General features: G+C 32.6%; 2 protein-coding genes across 2 annotated transcripts; both read right to left on the reverse strand.

The window, feature by feature from the left end:
• Positions 1 to 246: 246 nt before the first annotated feature.
• On the reverse strand, positions 247 to 9,744 carry LOC105333511 (sushi, von Willebrand factor type A, EGF and pentraxin domain-containing protein 1). The gene is made up of 17 exons (XM_066072467.1): positions 9,544 to 9,744; positions 8,708 to 8,881; positions 8,280 to 8,453; positions 7,840 to 8,004; positions 7,494 to 7,667; positions 7,228 to 7,392; positions 6,713 to 6,886; positions 5,861 to 6,034; positions 5,410 to 5,577; positions 4,528 to 4,701; positions 3,898 to 4,065; positions 3,512 to 3,685; positions 3,167 to 3,340; positions 2,387 to 2,563; positions 1,913 to 2,089; positions 1,393 to 1,563; positions 247 to 759 (listed from the first exon to the last, which is right to left on the reverse strand). The coding sequence occupies exons 1-17, from the start codon at positions 9,710 to 9,712 to the stop codon at positions 446 to 448; spliced, it is 3,066 nt and encodes a 1,021-aa protein (XP_065928539.1). The 5' UTR covers positions 9,713 to 9,744; the 3' UTR covers positions 247 to 445.
• A 723-nt stretch (positions 9,745 to 10,467) lies between these two features.
• Positions 10,468 to 16,882, reverse strand: LOC117686101 (uncharacterized). Its single transcript, XM_066072468.1, has 9 exons — positions 16,580 to 16,882; positions 15,395 to 15,691; positions 14,440 to 14,562; positions 13,543 to 13,641; positions 12,561 to 12,668; positions 11,854 to 12,062; positions 11,315 to 11,573; positions 10,749 to 10,907; positions 10,468 to 10,472 (listed from the first exon to the last, which is right to left on the reverse strand). Exons 1-9 carry the CDS (start codon positions 16,647 to 16,649, stop codon positions 10,468 to 10,470), a joined length of 1,329 nt encoding a protein of 442 aa, XP_065928540.1. The 5' UTR covers positions 16,650 to 16,882.
• Positions 16,883 to 17,759: the final 877 nt, after the last annotated feature.

Raw genomic sequence — 17,759 nt, forward strand, 5'->3', positions numbered from 1 at the left:
TGAATATATATTTTGACTAAAAAACTACTCTTTTCTTCATTTTAAATGCAAAAATACGTTCTTAATACTTTAAATATGAAAAAATTGCTAAAGTTCTCCAAAGTCTTCTAGAGTTCTCTGTTTAGTGGTACCCTATGCGTGGCCAGTCAGATCAACATGATATTACTCTGTGATTCTTACCATGCTTACATAGAAATGACATATCTCATATTAATATTTAGGGATATTTTTATTGTAGTCTTGAACAAGAAAAAAAGATTTCAAATATATACCCTCATTATTTTTTTTTTTTACTAAATAGTCTACATATAATGACATATACGGAATGTTTTTGAAACAATACATACATGTAAATACATATAAGAGTTGTCAACGCACACAAATATTATTATCATTAATATAATAGTTATTTTGCTGATTTGCATGTCCTATTTTACCATTGAATTTACGTATCGGAATCAGTTTTCTCTACATACACATGCACTGCACTCGTTTCCGATGAATCCAAAGTACACGATGCCGCTTTTTTAGAAGATTTGATGCTAGTTTTCTCAAAATATGATACACAATCTGAAAGAAAGATCAGCCCCGCTACCAGACACAAGATGGCGGTCCCCACTCCACCAATAGCTCTGGCGCTGGGACGAGAATCGTCCGCACAGGTCAGGCTCCGCTCATAAGCATTCGTGTTATTTTTGGGAATTCTTAGTTTCGCGAACTTTCCGTCTACCACGGCTGCACTCGTAAAGTTTCCCACTGCTGTATGAAATAAAGTGAAATTATTGTCTTTTGTTTCATATCTACAATTAAACTTTTCTTTCTTAAAAGACTTACATTGTACAATGATGTGGTTTTGAACACATAGTTTACTTTGTGATGTGTGGGAGATTTTTTTTTCATATAGAAAGAATTCGAATTTAAGTAATGGAAAAGTGTACTAGGAAGAAAAGTTTTGATAATATACATGTACCGACATCAAATAAAGTTCTTCAGTGTATCTAACCCAATTTTACCAAAAAAGCCACAGTTCGATTGCTATTTTCCACTAAAAATTAAGCAATTCATGGAAAGATATGTAATTGTTTAACCATTTTAATTAACTTACGTGGCTCACTACACTTTTAAATAGTTTCCTGAATCAGCAGAAAATTACTTGATTATGATAGATAGCATGATGGATTAAAAGTATGCAAGTCAAATAGGCTAAAAATGTGCAATTTTGATAGAAAATTACATTTTCAAAACCGGAATTCAGTAAATCTGAGCAAAAGCCCCAGACGGATTCAAACTTCATACAAACAATTTAACAAAGCATGCATCGTGTGACGTAGTGTCTTAAAAAGGTGTAAGTTTAGGTGTAGTGAGGCACCGTAAATAACTTTGTATGTTTACCTATACACTGTAGTGAGAGTTGCTCCCACGCCGCCCCCACACACCGTATGGTGTTAGTGATGGTGGTGGCCGTGTATCCGCCCAGGCAGTGGTAGGAAGCGGTGTCGCCCTGGACCTTGTAGTAACCATTCGGGATAGAAGGAGGCAGTTCACACCCCTCAGGCGCTGATACTGGAGTGATAAAGAAAAAAATCTCGTAACGGGTTATAGCTAATGTTTGATGTAAAGATGAGATATCAAAGGTCGATTTGGATTATAGTAGTTTTAATTCTAATACGATGGTATTAATCCATATAGTTATTATTATCAAAGCATGCAAGGGTCAAAATTTTTTTTTTCGAGAGGAGGGATGGGATGGGATGGGGGTTAGGGGTGGGGTGTAATGACAGTTGTTTGCCAAGTGGCTTTAGCGTAGTAATTTACTAATATGGATTGTCTAGGGGAGGGACCAAGTGGACCCCCGCAAATTCAGCACCAAATTAAATTCGCAATGTCACGAAAATGAATTTATAACTAATACCTAGGGAACAGGAAAAATTAGTTAGCGTCCAACTTGTTTCGTTGCACACAATGGTATTGGCTGCATTGGTAGCTAGGTAATCTGGCAAACACGCATACATGGTAATGCTCCCGTTGTGTAGTCCGTCAGAAATCTTCAGCGCATTTGCGATATCCGGCGGTGCTGGGCAAGATATATCTAAAGAAAAAGTGTGTACGTTTGAAGACTAGGATTACGATTTCAAGAATAACTGTACACATGTATATTGATAGAAGAATAATTCATTTCTTATTTTAATTTAAACAATTCAAAAATATTTAAAATATTTTTTTTTTAAACCAGAAATGTTTGGTTAAGTTAAGTTGCCAAACTATCCTGTCCCTCCCATTAGTGAAGAAAATGCATGATAAACTAAACACTCAATACATCTATACTTCATAAGAACAGTTGTACAATGTGAGAAGGGGTGGCAGCGTGCAGTGCCAATACTATTACCCAGGCAAGATAAACTAGGCTCCTCCCATTGTCCCTGTACACAGCTGATAACGTTGTCCGTCTGATTGGCCGTGTATCCTCTATGACAATGATAGGTAGCAGTGTTGTTTGTGATTTCATAGTAAGCATTAGATAAAGCTGGCGGAGTTCCACAAAGAGATGGCTGAAGGCCCGCTACTACAAAATGAAATGTTTTGGTCAAGTAAGGAGTTTTTCCATAATTGTGAATACATTGGTTAACTTCTTTCAGTTGCATTATCTCTATTATTAATTAATTAAAATGCAAAATTACATTACATGTAAAATGTAATGCTAGGCGTATGAAGTCGCTGCAAAGTTGTATTACAGAGCGTAAAATGGGACATTTTAACTCATTAGATACTGTTTACAGGGAAATATTTGCCCCTGTTTAATTTTCGCCTCTTTCGCCCTCATTGCCAGCAGGCGAATTTAAGACTGGGTGAATTCCAATGTATCAAATTATTTCTCTTTAATCACAACTTAATGTTGGCGAATTCAAGAAGTAAAAATCAAAGTACTGATGGTACTGAAAAGTACTAACCTAGCTACTTATTGCAAGCTTAGTTACAAATGTAAAAAGAATCAATTTGATTTCTCTATATTTCAGCTTCTGCATGCGCAATAGATTTCCTTATCACTTCACAGCCCTGCAATGATGTACGTAAGCCCCGCTCAGCTATGCTTAGCGCTTTAAAATGGGCAAAAATAACACGGGGCGAAAATAACCCTGTATACAGTAATGAATTCAGCCAGACCAACCTAGACAAGAGAAATTAGTCTGGGACCAGTGTGTTCCGTTACATGCTATGGTTGACAGTCCACCAGTCGCGACATACCCCTCTACACACGAGTATAACGCCATATTCCCGGTCTGAAAACCTTCTATAAGCACATCAGCATTATGAATGCTCGGTGGTTCGTGACAAAAGCTGTCTGAAATAGATTGATTTGTATCGATGCTGAATATAGACATATTTTTAATCGGTGAACAGTTTTCAAAATATCAACTAAATTATATATCTTTGCCACTGAAAATAGCGTTAATTTATGTCAAATGGTTTGCATCTTAATCTATTTTTTTCATGATTTTTCTTGAATGCTCACCAGAACAGGCAAACAACGTTGTCGTCCAGAGTTTTCCATTGCACGTAATATATGGATCCTCTCCGTTAGGAGCATAGCCAAACACGCATGTGTAGACAGTCAAACTTCCGTTACTATATCCACCAGGTACCTTAACAGCGTTTGTTATGTCCGGGGGAGAGGGGCACGAATTGGCTAGTACGTAAAAGAAAGACTGACTTACATGTTTATGCTTTGAAGTATACATTTTAATTAAAGATTGTTCGATAAAGTTTCTAATGTAAAATTATTCTTAAAAAGGTATTACTAGCACACTTGTACTATATAATACTCAGTAACTTTTAAAAAATTTAGTTATAACGAAATGAAAGGTTTTTAAACATGGATATCTAATAATCGCAACTCACCAGTACATGTTAAGCTGATATTGCTCCATACAGAGTCCTTACAGTAGATTGCGTTGTTTGAGTTGTTAGATGTATAGCCCGGTAAACAGCTGTACACCGCTGTTGTCTGATTCTTCAGAATAGAGCTAGCAGCTGGGAGGCTTGGAGGGGACCCGCAGTCACTTGAAACTAGAGCATACATAAAAGAAGTAACATCATTTGAAATGTTTAATTTTTTTTCCCATTTTGCAAGCATCTTAAAAATTTATTTAACACACAGAAAAAAAAATTATGATTAAAAAATTAAAATACTATATTGAGCAAAACGGATAACAAGGTTGCACAGACATTTGCCAAGTTTTCAATAACTTCAAGGTTATAAAAATATATATCAGAGTAATCCGTTCTTTATGAAGTCATCGTCGGCAATTGCACGATGTGTATATTTACTTTACCAGGTAGCTTATAGCAATTTAACAACTTAAAACATATTACTGGAAGGTACAAGAAAACGCCATTAGAAATAGAAAGTGTTACAATGGTTTAATCCGTTTATAGGTTCTTAACGAATCTGTTCACTAGAATGATCAATAAATGTCAATTTTATTTCAAGAAATAATAATTATGAGCTTGGATTATGAATCAGCTCACCAGAGCAAGCAAACAACGTGTTTGTCCAATGTGTTCCGTTACAAGAAATATAAGGAACCTCTCCGTTGGCAACAAACCCCGACACGCATGCGTAGACTGTTAAACTTCCGTTGCTGAATCCACTGATTTTTTTAACAGTGTTAGGGACCTCCGGGGGAGAGGTGCATAACTGGGCTGAAACAATAAAGATTTTCGACACGTGCATTGTTAACAAGTATTATGCTTTCTAATTCTATTCTCAAACAATGTAATATAACCGCGATGTTTAATAGATGAGATATAATAAGGTTATTAAGGAATTCGATGTATAATGAAGGAATATTGAACAATTTTGAATCATTTTAAATGAGTTGAATATGTATTGCTAGATACAAATGAAAGTGAAATGAACCAAATTCACATGACCGACAAGATATAAGAAGCCGGTCATTTTGCACCTTTAATTTTTTAAAGAAGTTATCTTCCCTTGTTGATAAAAAGAAATTTTAATTTCGTCAAAATATCTGCGGTAAATAATTTATTTTACTTCATATTTTAAGAAAGGGAAAGCTTATGCATGTATTAACCAAGAGAGTTTTAACAATTTTAAGTTACTTTTTACAATATCTTCTTAAAACATACGTTGCCCATAGACTTCAATGCAAAATTCAAGGTGTAAAAACTAATTAGTTGGACCATAATTAATATTTTGAAAATTCCTTTGGTGGAGTATTTTTATTTGATAACCCTCCAAAATGATATCGTGATAAAGAATTTCGGACCATTCATTTATAAGGTACAAAATGTGGTCGTTATACATCGAATACCTTAAATACTGTAGCCCCCCTCCCCCACCCAAATATTGGTATCATGAAATAATAATAAAAAAGAATTGAAGCTTACAAGTACACGTTAGGTTGATACTGCTCCAATTAGAGTCTTTACATTGAATCGCGTTGTTTGGGTTGTTGGGTATAAAACCAGGCAAACAGCTGTAAACGGCCATTGTGTGATTCTCCAAAGAGTAATTTGCATTGGGCAGACTTGGTGGAGGCCCACATTCACTGGAAACTATCAAACAATGAATAAAATCAACAATTTTATGAAAAAAGGCTTTTTTTTAATTGCCGGTCGATTAAAACAAACCTACTTAAAAAAATATACGCACCCGATATCGAAGTAAAGTGCTTTCATGTTATATTGAATATATTCTGTTGAGATTACTGCGTATTTCTTTGTTTTAGCAGTAACAATTCAACAAATAAAGCGTTTAAATAAAAAATTAATATGGAGGCAATCGGTATCATAGTACCTATATTTTCAAAATCATTTAGGAGTTCAATTTTAAGCTCACCAGAGCAAGCAAACAATGTGTTTGTCCAGTGTGTCCCATAACAGGATATAAAAGGATCCTCTCCGTTTTCAACAAATCCTGACACGCATATGTAAACTGTTAAACTTCCGGTATTTGATCCATTGGAGATTTTAATTGTGTTTGCAATATCCGGCGGCGGAGGACAGAACCCGCCTAAAAAAGAATCGTTAATGGTAATGTTTATATTGATAACAATATTAAGTGTTTCTTGACCGATTCATTGATTTAATAATTGTTTGATTCTGTAGATTGTGTTTCTGCATCGTTGGCAATTCATCATCTATACACCACTATTTTATCACAGAGTTAAAGGTCATTGACAAACATTGCCATTGAAAAACTAGGGATGAATATTGAACAGATGTTTGAAATAAATATACATGTAAATATTTAAACTTGAAACTTTTTTCTCAACAGCGTGTTTGTCCAGTGTGTTCCGTAACAAGAAATATACGGAACCTCTTTGCTAGCAACGGACCCCAACACGCATATGTAAACTGTTAAACTTCCGTTTCTGAATGCACTGGGTACCTTGACAGTGTATCCAGATAAACACGTGTAGATGGCTGTTGCCTGATTCTTCTTAATAAAAGTAGTGTTTTGTATGTTCGGAGGAGCTCCACAGACACTGGGAACTAATGAGTGATATTCATTCGAGCCAAAATGAAGACCACACTCTTTCAACATATCATTAAAATACGATGGGTTTTTTTCTCCATATATTCTATTAGTCGTAACTTTGCTTTAGAATATTTCGATTAAGTGCTCTATATATTTTTACATTTACTAGAAAACAACCATGCAACGATTTTAAAAACCATTAAATCTTACCAGAACAAGAAAACAAAGTATTAGACCAGTGCGTTCCATTACAGGAGATATAAGAATCCGCCCCGTTGGAAACAAACCCTGACATGCATGTGTAAACTGTTAAACTTCCGTTGCTGAATCCGCTAGATATCTTGTCTGTGTTGGCAATATCCAGTGGAGAAGGGCAAAATTGTGCTTAAAGAAATGAAGTGAACATAAGTATCATTCAGAAGTAACAATCTTGTTAGCCCTTTCCTGATCTTTTGATAAGACGGCTAATAAATAAGAACGAATATGATATAACAAGTTCAAAAATTGGGGTTCTTTAATAAGTTTCCGATGGCTTATACTTGATACATGTATAACTAATTAATGACACATCTTCCTTAGTGAAAAGAAAATAAATAATAAGAGAAGTGGCATTTAACCTTTTTTTAAAACTAAAAATTTAATTTAATTATAAACGTTTTTGACATAAAGATTAAGTAAATTAAGGTGAATTTAAAGATGATTGATAAAACGAAATAATTTACTACCTGTACAAGTAAGGCTAGGTAGTTCCCAAGTTGACCCGTTACAATGTGCCGTATTGTTTTGTCCATTCGCAATAAACCCAGGCAAACAAAAATACGCAGCAGTGTTGTTGTCAATAACATAATAACTATTTGATAATCCAGGGGGTAATCCACAGTTTAGGTTTCCTGCAAAAGAAGTTTGGCGGTTTTATTAATTATTACTTAACACATAACACACGACAAGGCAATTTTTAAATCTTTCAAACTACATGACGCATTAAAGTTACCTAAACATTGAAATGTTGAACTGGACCAATGACTTCCATTGCACATAATAATTGGACTCTCGCTATTGGCAAGAAACTCAGTCAAACACGAATATAATGTAATACTGCCATTTGAATATCCGTCAGAAACGCTTATAGCATTTGGAATTTCTGGAGGATCACCACATGTTTCTTCTGAAAATGAAACGTTTTGGCATATTCCCTTACTGGTATTTTTTGAAATTATTTCCTGTCATGAATATATTTTTTTGAAAATATGGCTGTGAAAAAAAGTTTGTATGAAATTGTTAATAATTGTGATCATTATATTAAGTGTTTCTGTTTTTATACATTCATGACGTTTTACCTGAACACTGAATGCTTGGCGTGTTCCAAACTGTTCCATTACAGTGAATGGTATTATTTTTCGTTGTCCCCGTGTATCCAGAAAGACATTGGTACGTAGCTGTGTTGTTGTCTACTACGTAATATGCGTTTAACACGTTTGGCGGCAAACCACAATTAATGTCAGCTAATACAATAGTAAATATTGTTAATGTTATGCAAAATAGTTTTCAAGAACATATTTAATATCTAATTTTTATATTAAATTACGTTTCAAAATTAATACTTAAGAATATTGGCAGTGTAAATCTAAATCCTCTCCACATTTTTTTTTTGTAAAATTCTGTATTATGGTTTTCTTTTTAAACGAATACAAAGCTTAATCCATAGTACACTGTATACACATATATGACAGCATAAAAAGAGAATAAAGGGTAAACTTTTTAAAGGTACATGTGTTACCTAAACAATTAAACTGGGTAATCGACCAATGAGTTCCATTGCAGAATATTGTTGGATCTTCACCGTTTGAGGAAAATCCTGAGTTGCAAGAGTATAATGTCACACTCGCGTTGTTGAACCCGTTGCTAAGTCTCAAAGTGTTTGGTATTATGGGTGGAGTGCCACAAGTTGTATCTACAAAAAGTATGCAAGTCTCAAATTGGCTTGGAAATCTGTGTGGCACCTGGTAATCATGTACTTATATTTGAATTATCACTCGTATTATTTAATGATACATGCATTTGCTTCACACGTTAAAACTACATTTTTGCATTCTTAAAACATAACTACCAGATGCATGTATTATCAAGTAAAACAATTGGAGAGCTGTCGAAAACTTTGGGAGAAAACCGAAATGAAAGAATAAATAAAAATTTAAAAAAAAATACTTATGCATCCCAATGAGAGGTGTGTCCACTGTCCGTTGATGCAGTGTGCTGTGTTCATTGTTTGGTTCGCAATATGGCCTTCACGACAGTGATAAGTAACAGTATCGTTTTCTATTTCCAGGAACGCATCCTTTATATAAGGTGGAAGTCCACAAGACGTCGATATTATGTTTTCTAAAATACAATAAAATTAATGTTTTCCTAATTATTCGCCCACAGCTTTTTTCATGATACCAATCATAACACATTATCTAAATATCGAGGATTTTACAGAATTTAAATTGAAAAGTTGCTTTGCATTTTAATGGACAATTGGTTTTTTTTTTACTATGAATCCTTGCCTTTTGGTATCTCAAATTGTTCCCCAACATTAACTAGACAGTTAAGTCGAAATTCATGAAACTAGTATGCTCGGAATTTTAACAAAGTTCTATAAAACAATTCCGGTTTTAGATTCAGTGTATATTCTTATCACATTCAATCTGAATTTGAGCTTTTCATGTGTAAGTGTATGCAAAAAAAAATGTAATTTTCTAGGACAAAAAATGAATAATCACTGTTTGTTCGAGTCAATCACCTCTTGTGATGCATCAATAATTCTTCGATGAAATGCAACTATATGTAAGTAAAAGTTAGCAAAATGTTGATTTATCAAACATTTAAATAGATTGGCCTTAGTATGAATAGACACAAGTGGAGATATACGCGATGAACATTCGATTTATTAAAGTACACTGGGTTCAGAACCATCGCCCTTGAATAAAACATCAGTGATACAATAAAGATGTAGAGTAATGGGCCTTAGTTTCTGACCATAAAGAAAAATGTTTGTTCACCACAAGTCAAGGTTGTGTTTGACCAGTGTGTTCCATTACAGGTTGTTATCCTGTTTCCAATATTTCCAGCGTATCCCTGTATGCAAGAATACAAAGTCTGACTTCCGTTCTGATATCCATTAGATACATGTACAGCGTTAGAAATGGTGATCGGTTCCTGACACAACATCACTAGAAAACAAACACCAAACAGTGGGATAATATTGTCATATCTTGTTTGTTTAATATTCATTGATTTTTGAAAAATAATATGCCATTGATTGGATTCATATTTCAAAGGTTTACACCAATTATTAAGATTGGTCTACTTTTTATGATGAAGTTATGGTTGTTTAGGTTTAAACGTCTTTAAAAGGAAAAATAAGCGGATAATGTATAACGTCTACTAATTTAAACAAAGAAATCATCTTCACTCAGCGATGTTTGCAAAACATGCTTTTGATTGATCCTTATTTCAAAGGTTTACAATTGATCTTCTTTTTAAGTAAGCTAAAGAAATAGATAATTTATATTGCTTACATTTAATACTGGTACAAACTATGGATTGGAAAGATTAAACGAATGCAAGTCGTACTTTGATTGATATTCACACATAATACATGAGCTGAATCTGAGTCTTCATCTAAATATATCCATGTAACGAGAATGTTTTGAAGGATGAAAACCATTACTCATTGTTTCTTATTGACATGCATTGAATATTCTTTTTAAACGGGTAATTTGTATTCAAGATAAATTGCGTCATAGCTGTTGCTTTATCACAAAAATTAAAGTTTAAAATTGAGGAACGCTTTTATTTTATGTTTAACTAAAACAAGTCTTTGAAAGGTTTAACGCTATGATATTGAACAAAATCATTCGAAATTGCAGCTGTTAATGTCAATGTTTTCACTACTGAGCATGAAACTGTGCTTGGACGGACTTCTAGACTGATAAAGGAAAAGTAAATTAAACTTAATTTCAAATGCTTATCCAATAAGTTGTAGATGGAATGCATGTCTACTTAATAGAATAAAAAAGACGAATGCCTTTAATTAATGTTAGTATTATTTCTAGCATTTTTGTTGTGAAATGGCAATTGAATTAATTTATGTTCTTCATCAAATTAGATACAGGTAATGAATGTAAATAAAAAATATTTTAATCAAGAGCAGTCGAGATCAAGTAATAGCAACCAATAACAGAAAATGATAAGCACACATTACCTGCACAAGAAAATGTGATGTTCTCCCAAATGGTGTTATTACAATTAAATATATTCATTGTTTGTTTGGCTGAAAAACCTTCATTACAGAAATACTGGACTGTATCGTTACTCAAATCATAATAACCATCGGCAATAGACGGTGGAGGAGGACATGCGACTGAAAAAAAACATCAACAGATAAGATACGATAATCGTTATGTAAGATTATTGTCACCTTCTTATATTTTTTTTTCTAACTTAAAGTTGTTTGAACTGAAAAGTGAATCGCACATTCAAAATCTTTACTCGTCCTTAGTTACATGTATACATGTATATCTGGTAATGTTTTATTGTAACAGGATAATATTTGATATACTTGTACCTTGCATTAATAGACTGGTTAATGAAACATAAATAACATATATTTAATATAATTTTCTGTTTTGCTAGATCATCAAAGTTTGTCTATTCGAATTTGAAGCTTTTACTCAAAGGTACTTATCAACAGAAGTTTTACAAAAATACGCAAAGACAGACGTTTTAAAAAATAGTCTTACCGATTGCAACTATGCCTATGACCCTTACCTACAGGAATAATAAGAGCTCCAGTTGCAATTACTCTGATAGTTATAAGAACATCGGACGCTTGAAGAGGGTCTGTACCACCACCCCAGATACCATCGACGTAAATTGGTTTCCCATAGGACACATCAGAAGACCACAACACGACCTGTGATTGGCTGTATCCATACACAGTTCCTCCAAAAGCTTCATTCAACTCTCCCTGGCTGGCAGACCCAGCACCGTAAAAAGCACGCCCGTGGGCGACGGAATTGTCTTTTGTCTAACAAAGCACGTATACATTATATTATGTTGTATGTGTCATTTTATAGAGTTTAATATTTAATGTTTTTGTTTGTTTCTTCTGTATTGAATAACTGCTTGCAGAATATGCAGCTATGGGACAAGTGAACTTTGAAGTAGGATAAGACATTCTAGAAAATTTTATAAATGAATTTATAAATAGAGTGTATCAACTATTCTTTATATGTGGTTTGATAGTAAGCAAAAATTGTGCATTGTTTCAAGCAGAGTAACACCACACATAATGTCCTTGAACTTACCTCCACAATAACAATATGAAAGTCGCTATGAAATAAAGAGGTGAGTTGTAGTTCCGTTGGCAATGACGTCATACTTTGTGTATATGGATACACATCATTTTGTATGACCTCTGAAGGGGTAAGTACCCAGGCTCTTATGTCTATGCTTGCTGAACTAAACGATACATCCTCTGTACCCCAGCCATCTTTGAAGCAAGCGACAAAGTCATCTGTAACATTTATACAATTGTCATGTTTAAAATTTGAGTTATTTATTTTCTGATTTGTTATATCTTAAAACTGGTTCGATTAAGCATAAATAGAATAGATGATAAAATTAAATTCAAAAATTATAACTGATATAATTAGAGTAATCTGAGTGAGAAAAATATTGTCTTATATTGTTAAGAATTGGATGTTTCGTAGCACAAAATTTAACTACGAAATTTAGAAAAAGGAAAGAAGGACAGCTATGCATATTTAAACAGAGATGTTTATTATAACTATTTAAACCGTGTTCATCGTGATAACGTTGGAATTTTTTTATTACAATATATTAGGCTTCCTCTAATCCGACCTATGCTACCCAGAAAACGAAAGGGTTCTACAGAGAAGATTGAAACAATTGCAATAATAAACAAAATGTATATCCACTTAATCTTTTCCTTGTGATGATGTACGTTTAACGTTTGTAAAATATATATACAGTACATGATTCATTCTTTTACCTGCTCCAGCAGCCGCCCAGAGAGTGACCGAGGAGTCAGTGACACCAAATATTGTCCCACAGGAGTTGACCCACTTCGTACTATGATCAGACGTCGTCGTAGTCGTTCCTGTAAAAAACATAGACTTTTAATTATCCAACTCTTTATAACACTGTCCAATACATCGCTGAACAATATTCAATAAAAAAGTAGGGAATAGCTATGTCATGAAATTTGCTTGATATACCAACCTTCCCAAATTATATTATCGAAATGTACAGGTACGTACGCATATAACAAAGGGGACTTTTGAAACTTATTTGTAAAGACTAATTATAGCATCTTGAAATTACAAAAAAAAAAAACAACATATCTTATATAATATTTTTTTGTAAAATATGTAAAAATGTAGTTTTTTGTAATATTAAAAATAGGTTGTGAAGATTAGAAATACGAACTGCAATTAGAAAAAAAAAAGATAATTAAGAAAAGAGTAAATGTTTGGAAGCATCGAATCGATTTTTTAAATCCTTGTGGCTTAAAAACCTTTAAGCCATGTGCGTTAATGGAAATATTTTTTATCATAGGTAATAACTTTGTCATGAAATTGATTTTACAAACTACCATTTTCAAATTATAACATAAAAACGTGCAAGTCACTATGCATTTAACAAAGGAAATTTTTTTGAAACTTATTTGAAATGAGTAACGAAATCACTTTAGAACAACACAAAACATATTTAACATTAAATTTTTTTTTTTATAAAATCTGTAGTTATTTTTTCTAAATGGAAAAGAGGTCATGAAGGTATATAAATACGAACTGCGTTTCAAGAAAAACGACAGAGAATTTTTAAACAACATAAAAGAGTAAATATTTGGAGGAATCAAATCGATTTGTTTTAAACCCCATGTCCTATAAACCTTTGAACCCTGTCCGACAATGGCTATATTTCTCATCATCAGACAATTAATAGATCAAATAAAAGGCATTTTATAATACCTTGGGCTTCCGACACATATCCATCTGACAGTGTTAGCTGAACAGTCACAAAATCCGGGTAAACTCCGAGACCATGTGGTACATCAGCATATGGTGAAGCTGAAATAGTAGGGTCAAACAGACACATTTGCTTCACCTAGGACTATAACAGCAATTATTCATTTAAAATACGTGTCATCTGATTTTCAATTTTATTTCTTCATTGATGCCCATATCTATTTTTAGACTAAATATTTTTTTATCTTCATTAAATAAAGAGCTAAAATTAGAATATATACGTAACAACTTGGAAATAATATGACAAAAGAATTTTTTTTATCGTGTTTTACTTTATTGCGTCTCTACCTATACCAAAGCTAAATCATTTGGGTTTTAAAAGAAAACAGGTTGATTCATGAATGACTGTCCTAAAGTTGGGCTGTTGCAAGTAAAATTCACAGTCGGTTCATAAAAAATATTAACAACTATTTCATTGTTTTATTTATGGATGAAATACCCGGGATTTGATTGGCTTTTATTCGGTTGGATTATCTCATGATCAATTAAATGAAACAATATTAAACAGGACTTGAACGAAAATATTTAAACATATATCTGTACGTACAGAAGTTTATATATGTTTGATGTAAAATCTCTTGCTTAGAATATCTACTATGACAATCTTGATACACGTGTTCTTGAAATACACTTAAAAACATGTACATTGCATCTTTTACTGTACATGATATTTTCATTTAAAAAAATAAATAAATAAAGAGATTGATCAATCAAGAAAATTGTAACAATTCAACTGTATCTTCATTTCTGGTTTTAATTGCTAACGGTTTTAAAATGTTGATTTTATTAAAAAAAATATTTGTCCATGATAGTATTGCCAGAATGCTTAACAATATTTACATTTTGAAATGGGTGCTGATCCGACAAAATTCGGAGTAGGCCAGTACGATAGTTTCCATGCTCTCACTCTGACGTCACAGCTTGTAAATGATCCAACAAAAGGACCTGCATACAATGCACCGCCTAAGAAGGAGAATCAGAATGTTTTTTTCTTTAAAACAAATCTCACAATTGATAGATATGGATCATTAATTTGAAAATATTGTATAAGTTCCAAAAAATATGAACTAATTATATATCAAATACCAAAATTATATATCGCATACACGGAAATAACACCTATTAAAATACATTAACATATATATTTATATATGGTGTTCTGTATCAATTTAGGCCAAGACAATCACCACACTGAGCTGCGCTTAGTTGCAATGTATCATTATGGTCACCCGAAGTCCAATCGTTGCGAAGTCGTGACCACTTTAGAGGCTGATCGAGAATAAATTCATTATCATAACCTATCGCAACAGAACACCTGTGGCTTGATGCTCAGATCAGGTCGAGCTTTCATTGAAAATCCTATCTGGACAATCTTATCAGAATGTGTGATATCGTAACTAAAAGAAAAATGACATTGTATCAGATTGCATAATCTGAAAATGTGTGTAAGTCGTATCAAGACATATGAACTCGCATTAAGCATAAGTTATAAGGAAATCCACCGATCAGCCACGATTTGTCAACGTGGTGTTTGAAAATAATCGTAAAACAGTAAGAACTTAACATTACGTAAATTGTTTTTGTTTTTGCTGCTTTATGCTAGGTATTAAGTATTGAAGCTGGTACCAGCAGTAACACTAATTGAAAAACAAAATAATTAATAAAACGTACAAAAACCAAATCAGCAAGATAGATAACAATATCTGGTCTGAAAGAAACGTTGCCTAATTTGCAGAATTTTACAGTCTACTTAGCTTGAGTATTGAAACTGTAACATATCTCATGATGGCCAAACCTGTTGTTATCGCCCAGCCTGGTCCATTTCCTGAATTTGTTGCCACAGGTACGTATACCTTTACTTCCAATTCATTATACAGGTATCCAACTCCTCCGTAATCAGCGGCCAAATCGTCGTCCCTAGGCGCAGACCCCATCCCAGGAAACATATATTCTATTCCATTATATGTTACCTTTACTTGGACATCAACTTTTGCAGGAACTTCCCCTAATGTGTGGGGTATAACAACAGGGCTTGTCCCGTCAGATGCCATAGGCGTCCATGCACTTACAAAGGGTGCCTCGATTCCACAAACTATATGAAAAATGATATTATTTTATGTGGGTTTTTTGTTTTCATTATTTCCTCAAATAAACTTATAAGTATATGTTTCATTATTATAAGTAATATAAAAATTATACAATGTGCAAATATTTCTTAAAATTGAAAATTTTGAAATAATAATATAAAAGCTAAAAAAAAAAAGCCTGTTGGAATTTTGTACTTCTTAATATGTCTCTATGTGTACAACTTTCAATATTGAAATAAATTCTTAAATCTTAAAGTTATAAATGTTGAATCATGTCTTTCTTCTCTAGCCAATGGTGTTTGGTTCTCTTCGCTTCAAATGGAGGGAGATGTGTAAATCAGAAACCCTTGACTTGTAAGGATGAATCATGGCAAGACCAATTAAATATCAATGTGGGTTTTATCATAAAATATCTGACATTTAAAAAATAGGTTCCATTTCCTAAAACTAGCAACATAATCAGAATAATCAATATCATTTTAGTATTAAAACGTTACAACCATGAACAGTTTGTGGCATATATAGTTTTACAAATAATTTTTTTTTATTATCTCTTTTCATATAAAGAACTGATTATCAAAACCACCAAAACGCAGTGATAACTGGTCATCATACTTACAAACCGTATCTTTTGAAGAACATAACAATCTTGTTTTTGATTTAAATAAATGCTTTATTATCTTTTTTCAGATAAGGAACTGATTATCAAAACCACCAAAACGCAGTGATAACTGAACAAAATATATAATTTTGAAATAACACAATTAATGATAAATATATATATTGAATAATTTAGCTAAACTCCTATTTTAATGGTCTTAACTGATATTTTGTACTTTTTTGCATGTTACATCAATAATATACATGTACATGTAAATTAAGAAATTACGTACCATCATATTTTGTTGTATTCCATAGGACAGCGATTAAAACAAATCCACCACCAAACGTCCTAAATTTCATTTTTTTTTAAAATCTCTTTTACATCTTATCTTCAGTTAAAGAAAGTATCCAAAGTCAGTATACTTCTTATGCGTCACTTAATAAAAGAATACTTTCCTATTAAGTAATCCACTGACGTCTTTCATTTCCTAAGCTAATTATAACGTGGAGAAAACATCAAAGGGAAGATCCTTTCATTGCGAATCTCTAACGTTGTATGAAATTGGTTAGAGATTGATTTGGTGGGATAGATCGCACAAGCAAACACTAGTGTCCTTCGGTATCGCTTTATACGGGTAACTCTGATAAATAATGATGAATATAAATTTATACATATTGATATATTAATCTTTCATTATTTTAGGTGACCCTGCCGTGAGGAAAACATATTCTAATTAATTTATCGATTTATATAGTGCACTTATGATGTGTATATTAAAGGAACTGATCATGAAAACTGATTGTGTTAACAAACTGGTTTACACTTTATTCTTAATGTAGTTTTAAATACTGGTGCGAGATGAATTTTTTTTTTACGTTGACTGTATTTAAAAAATCCTTAGAAAAATGGCATTAATTTAAAAATGATAGTGAATGAAAATAAAAATGTGCATGTCTATCTTTAGACACATGCAATATAAAGAACCCGTGCCTTCAATATTGGAAAATATCTTTTTAACGTTGAAAAAATTGAATCAAACCTTTTATTTGTATTTATGTAATAAAAAAAAAATGTTCATACAAAGAAAAAAAAATCCTCAACGATATGTACAAATTTCTTTCTATCAAATCATGATGACAAGAGTTACAGAGCAAAATTAGGCTTTGAACAATTTCATATACACATCTTTCTTCACCAAAAAATATAACCCCTATCCCCAAGTACAAAGGTATTGATCATTAATCTAAATTAATTTTCAGACATTCCAGAGTATGAACAAAAATGTAGCACCATTAATCGATTAAGCTTTTACTATCAATATTTTTTTTAAAACTCTGAAAGAACTAAACGACGAAATTTCGATTAGTATCCTTTCACTTTTAAAGTTAAGTGTATATACTGTTTATACTGAGAATTGTTTTCTATAGAAAGCAATCTTAAAATACCTCTGAAATGGATGGATTTGCTTC

This window comes from Magallana gigas, chromosome 9, assembly GCF_963853765.1.
Source record: "Magallana gigas chromosome 9, xbMagGiga1.1, whole genome shotgun sequence".
Lineage (NCBI taxonomy): Eukaryota > Metazoa > Mollusca > Bivalvia > Ostreida > Ostreidae > Magallana > Magallana gigas.

Bases quoted from the DNA above. Each gene is read 5' to 3' on its own strand.
- LOC105333511 (XM_066072467.1), bottom strand. From the start codon at position 9,712: ATGTTGTGTCAGGAACCGATCACCATTTCTAACGCTGTACATGTATCT. The intron at 8,454-8,707 runs GTATTTTTTTTT...TACTTTTTGTAG, and splicing joins CCTCTCATTGGGATGCATAA to ATACAACTTGTGGCACTCCA. The intron at 4,702-5,409 runs GTAAGCTTCAAT...TTATTGTTTCAG, and splicing joins TATCAACCTAACGTGTACTT to CCCAGTTATGCACCTCTCCC.
- LOC117686101 (XM_066072468.1), bottom strand. From the start codon at position 16,649: ATGAAATTTAGGACGTTTGGTGGTGGATTTGTTTTAATCGCTGTCCTA. The intron at 14,563-15,394 runs GTTTGGCCATCA...TCTCCTTCTTAG, and splicing joins AGGCTGGGCGATAACAACAG to GCGGTGCATTGTATGCAGGT. The intron at 10,908-11,314 runs GTAAGGGTCATA...GTTTTTTTTCAG, and splicing joins AGCTCTTATTATTCCTGTAG to TCGCATGTCCTCCTCCACCG.